The following is a 9,036-nucleotide window of genomic DNA, read 5'->3' as shown; positions in this document are numbered from 1 at the left end:
TGCCAAAGCCTGTGGCTGCACCACAGGGGCTTCTCTGACTCCACTTCAGCTGCCCCTGGGAGCTTCTGAGCACCAGCAGGTGTTGGATGCATTGTGGAGAAGGGGCAATGAGCATTTTAGTCAGAGGATAGAGAGCCAGGAATATCTTGGAGTGAAAACCTCTTCAGCTGCTCACGGATCCAGGGCTCAAAGTACGAGATCCTGGTGAATACCTCAGGGAAGAGGTCGTCATCATATCCATGAGAAACAATGCCATGAGCCTTCTTATTGCAGACTAATGGGCCACCAGAATCACCCTGTGCCATGAAAGGAGTGAGAGGGGTCAGACATGCCACAGCTCAGCTCTCCCTGCCTTTAGCAGCAAGTTTCCTCTTCCCTCCCTCCAGGTGAAGCACCTCCTCTTCCAAGCACCTCCCTCCCTCCAGACCCAGCTCTCAGTGTTTGTAGCTGCCTCGCTACTCCTCTAAGCCCACCCGTGAAACAATTCATGCCTGGAGGCTCTCTGAGATTCAAAAACTCAAAAGAAGAACATTGACCTACTTTAGACATGGGGAAATATCTAACCCATCCGAGCAAGGATATCACAAGGAATTTACCCACCAAAGCACTGGTTAGGCTGAGTACAACGTCCCCAAGTATGTAAAAAAGCAAATCTTGCTGAGAGTTGGAAAATGCACCACAATTCAGGGAGCTTCAGAGCTTCTATGAGGACCCTCAGCTCATCATTTTGAAGGTCCTGGTTCATTCTGGTGTCCTTTTGCTATCACCAAACTGACTGTCCAGTCCCAATCTCCTCCCAAGCTTGCAGCTCAAAACAAGACTTACCTTGTATGATGCTTTTTTACTGTTTTCATCACCAACACAGATCATAGACCGACGCTGGTATTTTCTGGAAAACTTCTGACATCTTGTCTCATTTTGCACCTTCAGTTCCACCTCCCTCAAGACATCACTCATGTCCCCATCTGTAGATGTCCAGCCCCAACCAGACACCGTGCATAAAGCTCCTGCTCTCACACGTTCATTTCTCCTCGGAATGGAGATAAACTGTACATTCTTATTGATCCTGGCCCTTGGCTTCAGCTGTCAGACAGAGAGAACACGGGGTTAGAGGCAGCAAAGAATTAGGAGCAAGTTCAGAGTTTGGGGATGTGAGCAGGGGGAGATCCCTCAGGCAACAAGGATGTGTTGGGCCATACCTTCAGCAGCACGATGTCATTTTTCCCGTCTTTACGGGAATATTCAGGATGGATGACCCATTGTCCCACACGGATCTTTTGCTGGCTCCGTTCTCGTCTGCCTACATTGTGGGCTCCCAAAATCACAGTGACCCTCGGTCTCCTGCCAGGAAACACCAAGACATTCCAGCTGCATTGGCAGGAACAGCCCCCAGGACAGGTGGCTGGAGGGAGGTGGTGTTGGAGAAACCTCCCCAGAGCAGCTCTCAGCAAGTTGTCCTCTCTCACCTGGGTTCCTTCCAGAGCCCAGCCGAGGATCCCTCACCCCACACTGACACAGCTGGGAGCTGCCCCGTGCTGAGCACAAAGGGCAGCAGGGCAGGGGACACACTGGAGCCCTTCTCTAGCAGCAGCTCTGAGCCATGGCAGGAACCATGACCCTGGAGACCCCTGTGAGCATTCCTGTCCCCAAGGACACTCAGCCCCAACCAGGCAGACAATTCCTGCACTCAGAGAGGAGAGCTCAGCTCCAGAGATGCCAGCTGAGCCTGAAGAGACACAGGGTACTGTTTCAGCCTGGATCAGGGCTGAGGCACTCTGGGACTGTGTGAGACTGTAAAAAAATCACCTGGGCAAGAACAATGGAGTCTTACCCTTTTATATCCACACAGTGAGCTGCTGAGAGCACTGCGTCTGGGCGAATCAGGAACCCTCCACAGGTATAAAATTGTATGCCACTTTGAATTATTAAAAAAGCCATGTAGGGTCTGGAGTGGGGCTTAGCTTCTCGTCCACCAATGATCCTTCCTGGAAGAGAGATGGGAAATGTTAATATGAATGTTAAATATAAATGTTATCATAAATGTTTATATGCTGGTGTTTCCTGTCAAGTTTGGGGCTGCATGAAAGGAAAGGCTCATCCTCTAATGCCAGGTGCCAGTGATCCCAACCACTCTCCTTCCTGGGGCTGTCCAAAGCATTGCTGGTGCACAGTGGAGAGAAAGACAAGCAGCACTGTCTGGGGTCTGACCACCCCTGGCTCTGGATGACTCAAGTGCCATCAAGGGCACAGGTCTAGTGCCTCTAATGCCTCACTGGCTTCAGGCACAGGCTGAGATGGGAAATGAGAGGAGAGAGGAAAGCAGGAGAGTAGAGCCAGGAGAGAAGGTGAGGCAGGAGCCTTGCCTGAGATTGACTGCTCAGAGTCCATCTGTGCCCTTGCATGTTCCTAATCCCATCTCTGTGTACTCACCAGCCCCAGCCCAGGGCAGAAGGACAAAAGCATTTGTGAGCAGAAGGAGCAGCAGCATCTCCCACCACTGTCCTGAAGAGCCAAAGCAACAGCTGTGTCCAGGCAGGGGAGAGGTACAGAATGGCCAGTACTGAACCTCTATATATGTCATGGTGTGCTGACACAGGAAACCTCAGCCTGCCTGTAGCTGTGTCATGTACTGCTTTTGTTCTCACACCCCCCAAACTGTGAGGGTGTGAGGGGCTCATGACACCTTCTCTACTCTTTTGTCATGATCTTCTCAAAACGATGGAGAGATCTGGGCTGGTTCAGAGCACCCACAAAGCTCACAGGAAGAGGAAAGGGGTGTTTGTTGAGTGCATCTACCATCAGAGACCTTTGGAGAGAGCCCCTGGGATGCTGCATGTAGGGTTCATCCATCAGGATTTTGTTTTCTTTTTGTCTTTTGTTTCCCCCGCATTCTCTGATAGCATTGCGATGAGCTGGCCAGGGACAGGCCAAGTTCCTGTTTTTTATCAGAGGGGCTAACTGCCATCAGAGATGTCCTTGGGAAATCAGAAATCACCAATCAGGGTCACTAAGGGACAAGGCCAGTGGGACCCTCATGACCTCAGCCCTGCTGTTCTGTGGAATCTGACAAGTCCATGGTGATGAGGAAGTCTGAGGTGCAGCTGGGGAGTCATTCTGTGAGCCCAGTCCAGACCAGCAGGTGCCCTGTGCAGGGGCAGTGTGGTATTTTCAGGGTCCCCCATCGTGGGGAGGAAAGGATGAATCTGACTCCGTGTTCTCAGAAGGCTCATTTATTATTTTATGTTACTATATTATATAAAAGAATGCTGTACTAAAACTCTACTGAAGAATAAAGAAAGGATACTTGCAGAAGGCTTAACAAGATATTAATTAAAAACTCATGACTCTCTTTTCAGAGTCTGACACAGCCTGACCATGATTGGTCACTAAGTCAAAACAATTCACATGTTGGATAAACAATTTCCAACCACACTCCAAAGCAGCAAAACACAGCAGAAGCAAATGAGATAATATTGTTTTCCTTTTTCTCTGAGGCTTCTCAGCTTCCCAGGAGAAGAAATCCTGGCAAAGGGATTTTTCCAGAAAATATGACAGTGACATTTCACCCTTTTATTGTAACTAAACTAAAAAGAGACTCTGTTTGTAATTCTTCTGCTGGGCCCTTGCAGAACACACACGTCTCAAGGGGTTTATCCATTGGCAATCAAAACCTCAATCAATTTCTGATATGGAATGATCAAGGAGATTCTTTACCTGTAGTACATCAACTTCTATCATATCACTAAAACTAGGCTTACAATACAGAAAATGCAAAAGACAATGAAAAGAATTGTTCATTGTTTTAAGTCCAAACAGCTGAGTTTCAGGAGAAAGTCCATTGACTGGAGATGTTGCTCTTTGACATCCCTGAAAGGTACTTTTGATCATGAAACAGACTTGCAGAATCCTGAAACAAAGAACAGCTAAAGAAAATCAACAATTATTAAAAATCCATTGATAAAAATCCATTGATAATTATCAACCACTATTGAGAAAATTTCTGGAATGCCGTGGCCACAGCCCTTAATCGAATCACTTGGGCTGAGGCTGACTCATGGCTTTGAATACTTTGAGCTGATAGCTCTTTTCACCTTTTTTGTTTTATTTATTTTTTTTTTAATGTAGAATCATCAGCACCAGCAGAGGGTTTTACGACCCTGTGGGGGCCCCAGTCCTGTTGGATGGACCAGGCAGCCCAGACCCGGCCCACAGAACGGTGGCCCAGGTTCGGTTAGGGGATCAAAGCCCCCCAAACCCAGCAGCGGGTGGGATGGAGGCCCCAGCCCAGAGAAACGACCCAAACAGCCCAGACTCAGCCTGCAGGGTGGGATGTCTGTTCTCACAGCCCATCCCCACCATGCTGCCAGTGCCTTGGCAGCAGTGACCAAACACCTTATCCCCACAGAACCACTGGTGCACGCCGGCGGCCGCGAAGAAGAAGTTTTCCTGGGGATCTCCATCCCTGATCTGGGGGTCATCTTTCCCCAGAACAAGAGAACAACGCTCGCTTTTCGCTGTTTCTCTCGCCCCTGTGGTGCAAACAGCAGTGTTCCTGCTTTCTGCCCCTCAGCACCGCCGCCATCCCGTCTGGGCTTGGGGCCAGAGGCAGCGCCCCATGGAGCCACCTCCCTCACACCACTGTTGTTCAAGGGGGGAGTGAGGCATTCCAAACCCCAGCGAGAAGCCCCCGACCAAACACGAATCGGTCCGCGAAAAACGCTGTGTCCCAGAAAAACACTGAGTTTGAAAGTTTTCAGCAATCAGCTGTCGAGCTGTGCTGCCTCCACTGAGGGACAAGCTGGTCTCAGGGTCCGGCACAGACACTGACATGGAAGACAGAGCCCCTGAAGGCGGTGGGACCGCCGGGGGTGGTGGGGGTGCTTCCCCTGCTAGGACTGATGCAGAAAGAGCGGCCACTGCACACATGGAGGCGGTGGCCACGTCTTCTCCTGCTTGTGGGAACAGCACTGCAGGCACATTTTGTCACACGGCTGAAGCATTGCTTAGCAACACACCAGAATCTGTGAGGGGCGGCAGGGCCGCGGGCAGGGCCTGCAGGCGGCTCCGGAGACGGTGGAAGCGGCAGGGCAGGCGGCGCAGCAGTCAGCGGGGCCTGAGGGGCTGGCGGGGTAGACGCTGCCGGAGATGGAGCGGTGGGTGTCAGTCTCAGCCCTGGGAGGGGTAAAGGAGGTGGCAGAATCGGTGCAGGGTTGATCCCCACTATCGCCACCAGCACTGTTGTCATGAATGCAATTCCTGGCTGCGATGCACAGGGACTGGGCATGCTGTGCAGCGAGGGGCTGCCGGCCGCCTCTCTCAGTGAGGGTGGGAGCGGGTCCGCACCCTCCCAGAGTACGGGGCACGGAGAATTCCACAGCAGATCTGGCCAAGGATCTCCCTCCGTGGCCGCTGGGGCATCCTCAGGCGGACAGAGAGCAGCGGGGGCACGGCCCCTCTCTGACACAGGCTGCCATCCCTCACTGCTGCTGTCGATCGCCTTGCCCGGCAGCCTGGGCTAAACAGCGAGAGACGCTGCTGCCGCCGGATGCACATGATCCACAGAAGCAGAAAAAAGCTTCTCAGCTGTGGGCAAAGCCTCACCCACCTGCGAGGTAGAGGGGGTGGCAACCCGCATTTTCTGTCCTTGGATGGATCCTTCACCTGCTGGCTCTGGTGGGGGGGTATTAACTCCCCACATGAGGCAAGGTACCCCACCAAATGGGCTCTCTGTCTCAGAACTGAGAAAAGCGCTGTAAACGCTGGATAAATTCGGGGCAGCCCAAAGCCCCATTCTTATTTCTCCCAGAAATAGGGATCCATGGATTGCCAGACCCGTATGTCCAAGGAGCATGTCAGACCTATAAAAATAGCATGAAACTTTGCCCATCTGATAAACTGATAGAAATGTCTCTTCACCATATGAATAGGCAATCAGGGACTGAGACCTGTCCTGCATGCCCCACCAATGCATTCTCATTCTCCCAGAGTGTAATCTCCCAGAGTGTAATCTCCTCATTCTCACACTCCCAAGAAGGCTGCAGACACAAGTGACTTTGAACATGCTTTTATTGATGGCCAGAAGCAGAGCTGGAGCAGGAGTGGGAGGAAGGGAGCAACGGGAAGCTGGGTGTACTTGGGACTTGCATTTACAGCTTGCCACGGAGACTGTCCTTAGTGCCAAAGCCTGTGGCTGCACCACAGGGGCTTCTCTGACTGCACTTCAGCTGCCCCTGGGAGCTTCTGAGCACCAGCAGGTGTTGGATGCATCGTGGAAAAGGGGCAATGAGCATTTTAGTCAGAGGATAGAGAGCCAGGAATATCTTGGAGTGAAAACCTCTTCAGCTGCTCATGGATCCAGGGCTCAAAGTACGAGATCCTGGTGAATGCCTTAGGGAAGAGAGGGTCATCATATCCACGAGAAACAATGCCATGAGCCTTCTCATTGCAGACTAATGGGCCACCAGAATCACCCTGTGCCATGAAAGGAGTGAGAGGGGTCAGACATGCCACAGCTCAGCTCTCCCTGCCTTAAGCAGCAAGTTTCCCTTTCCCTCCCTCCAGAGGAAGCACCTCCTCTTCCAAGCACCTCCCTCCCTCCAGACCCAGCTCTCAGTGTTTGTAGCTGCCTCACTACTCCTCTAAGCCCACCTGTGAAACAATTCAGGCCTGGAGGCTCTCTGAGATTCAAAAACTCTAAAAGAATGTTGACCTACTATAGACGTTGGGAAATATATAACCCATCAGAGCAAGGATATCACAAGGAATTTACACACCAAAACACTGGTTAGACTGAGTAGAAGATCCCAGGTAAGTAAAGAAGCAAATTTGCTGATTGTTAGGAAGATGCACCCCAATTGAGGGAGCACATCAGCTTCAGAGCTTCTGTAAGGACTCTCAGCTCATCATTCTGAAGGTCCTGGTTCATTCTGCTGTCCTTTTGCTTTCACCCGAGAACTAAGCTGAATTTTCAGCGCCAGCATCCTCCAAATCTTGCAGCCCAAAACAACACTTACCTTGTAAGTTGATTTTTTACGGTTTTCATCGCCAACACAGATCATAGACTGAGGCTGGTAGTCACTGGAAAACTTCTGACAGATTTTCTCCTTTTGCACCTTAAGTTCCACCTCCCTCAAGACATCACTCGCTGGCGGGTTCAGAGATGTCCGGCCCCAGCCAGACACCCTGCATAAGGTTCCTACTCTCACATGTTCATTTTCCTTGGCAAAGGAGATATATCGCACATACTCATTGATCTTGGCTTTTTTCTTCAGCTGTCAGAGAGAACACGGGGTTAGAGACAGCAAAGCATTAGGAGCAAGTTGGGAGATTGGGGAGGTGAGCAGGGGGAGATCCCTCAGGCAGAAAGGATGTGTTGGGCCATACCTTCAGCAGCACAATGTCATTTATGCAGCCTTTACGGGAATATTGAGGATGGATGACCCATTTTCCAACAGGGATCTTCTGCTGGCTCGGTTCTTGGCTACTTACGTTGTGGGCTCCCAGAGTGACAGTGAAGCTCACTATCCTCCTGCCAGGAAACACCAGCACATTCCAGCTGCATTGGCAGGAACAGCCCCCAGGACAGGTGGCTGGAGGGAGGTGATGTTGGAGAAACCTCCCCAGAGGAGCTCTCAGCAAGTTGTCCTCTCTCACCTGGGTTCCTTCCAGAGCCCAGCCGAGGATCCCTCACCCCACACTGACACAGCTGGGAGCTGCCCCGTGCTGAGCACAAAGGGCAGCAGGGCAGGGGACACACTGGAGCCCTTCTCCAGCAGCAGCTCTAAGCCATGGCAGGAACCATGACCCTGGAGACCCCTGTGAGCATTCCTGTCCCCAAGGACACTCAGCCCCAATCAGGCAGACAATTCCTGCCACTCACAGAGGGGAGCTCAGCTCCAGAGATGCCAGCTGAGCCTGAAGAGACACAGGGTACTGTTTCAGCCCAGAGCAGAGCTGAGGCACTCTGGGACTGTGTGAGACTGGAAAAAATCACCTGGGCAAGAACAATGGAGTCTTACCCTTTTTTATCCACACAGTGAGCTGCTGAGAGCACTGCGTCTGGGCGAATCAGGAACCCTCCACACCTACTAGTCTTTGTCGCATTTTTAATTTTTAAAAAAGCCATGTAGGGTCTGGAGTGGGGCTTAGCTTCTCGTCCACCAATGATCCTTCCTGGAAGAGAGATGGGAAATATAAATATAAATATAAATATAAATATAAATATAAATATAAATATAAATATAAATATAAATATAAATATAAATATAAATATAAATATAAATATAAATATAAATATAAATATAAATATGCTGCTGTTTCCTCTCAAGTTTGGGACTGCATGAAAGGAAAGGCTCATCCTCTAATGCCAGGTGCCAGTGATCTCAACCACTCTCCTTCCTGGTGCTGTCCAAAGCATTTCTGGGGCACAATGCAGAGAAAGACAAGCAGCACTGTCTGGGGTCTGACCACTCCTGGCTCTGGATGACTCCAATGCCATCAAGGGCACAGCTCTAGTGCCTCTAATGCCTCACTGGCTTCAGGCACAGGCTGAGATGGGAAATGAGAGGAGAGAGGAGGAGAGAGGAAAGCAGGAGAGTAGAGCCAGGAGAGAAGGCGAGGCAGGAGCCTTGCCTGAGTTTGACTGCTCAGAGTCCATCTGTGCCCTTGCATGTTCCTAAATCCCATCTCTGTGTACTCACCAGCCCCAGCCCAGGGCAGAAGGACAAAAGCATTTGTGAGCAGAAGGAGCAGCAGCATCTCCCACCACTGTCCTGAAGAGCCAAAGCAGTGGCTGTGGCCAGGCAGGGGACAGGTACAGAATGGCCAGTATAGAACCTCTATATATGTCATGTGGAGCTGACACAGGAAACCTGTGGCCATGTCATTTACTGCTTTGTTCTCCCTGCCCCCAAACTGTGGTTGGTGAGGGGCTCATGAAACATTCTCTGCGGTTTTGTCACAATCTTCTCAAAAAATTGAGTTATCTGAGCTGGTTCAGAGCATGCACAGTGCCCAGGGAGAGGAAAGGTGTGTCTG

General features: G+C 50.9%; 2 protein-coding genes across 2 annotated transcripts; both read right to left on the bottom strand.

Moving 5' to 3' along the window:
* Positions 1-2,492, bottom strand: LOC132084211 (cathepsin G-like). The gene is made up of 5 exons (XM_059489272.1): positions 2,431-2,492; positions 1,832-1,985; positions 1,200-1,341; positions 826-1,083; positions 1-296 (listed from the first exon to the last, which is right to left on the bottom strand). Exons 1-5 carry the CDS (start codon positions 2,486-2,488, stop codon positions 117-119), a joined length of 792 nt encoding a protein of 263 aa, XP_059345255.1. The 5' UTR covers positions 2,489-2,492; the 3' UTR covers positions 1-116.
* A 3,683-nt stretch (positions 2,493-6,175) lies between these two features.
* LOC132084209 (mast cell protease 1A-like) lies at positions 6,176-8,799 on the bottom strand. The gene is made up of 5 exons (XM_059489270.1): positions 8,700-8,799; positions 8,019-8,172; positions 7,384-7,528; positions 7,014-7,271; positions 6,176-6,471 (listed from the first exon to the last, which is right to left on the bottom strand). Exons 1-5 carry the CDS (start codon positions 8,755-8,757, stop codon positions 6,292-6,294), a joined length of 795 nt encoding a protein of 264 aa, XP_059345253.1. The 5' UTR covers positions 8,758-8,799; the 3' UTR covers positions 6,176-6,291.
* Positions 8,800-9,036: the final 237 nt, after the last annotated feature.

Source organism: Ammospiza nelsoni, chromosome 26 (genome assembly GCF_027579445.1).
Source record: "Ammospiza nelsoni isolate bAmmNel1 chromosome 26, bAmmNel1.pri, whole genome shotgun sequence".
In the NCBI taxonomy this organism is placed as follows: Eukaryota; Metazoa; Chordata; class Aves; order Passeriformes; family Passerellidae; genus Ammospiza; species Ammospiza nelsoni.
The sequence above is the reverse complement of the archived record's forward strand: the minus strand, read 5'-3'. Positions and strand labels throughout refer to the sequence as shown.

Excerpts from the sequence above, each read along its gene's own strand:
- LOC132084209 (XM_059489270.1), bottom strand. The coding sequence starts at position 8,757 with ATGCTGCTGCTCCTTCTGCTCACAAATGCTTTTGTCCTTCTGCCCTGG. Across the intron at positions 7,529-8,018 it reads CACTGTGTGGATAAAAAAGG|GAGGATAGTGAGCTTCACTG; the intron begins GTAAGACTCCAT and ends GTTTCCTGGCAG. Across the intron at positions 7,272-7,383 it reads ATGACATTGTGCTGCTGAAG|CTGAAGAAAAAAGCCAAGAT; the intron begins GTATGGCCCAAC and ends TCTCTCTGACAG.
- LOC132084211 (XM_059489272.1), bottom strand. The coding sequence starts at position 2,488 with ATGCTGCTGCTCCTTCTGCTCACAAATGCTTTTGTCCTTCTGCCCTGG. Across the intron at positions 1,986-2,430 it reads TCTGCCCTGGGCTGGGGCTG|GAAGGATCATTGGTGGACGA; the intron begins GTGAGTACACAG and ends TCTCTCTTCCAG. Across the intron at positions 1,342-1,831 it reads CACTGTGTGGATATAAAAGG|GAGACCGAGGGTCACTGTGA; the intron begins GTAAGACTCCAT and ends GTTTCCTGGCAG.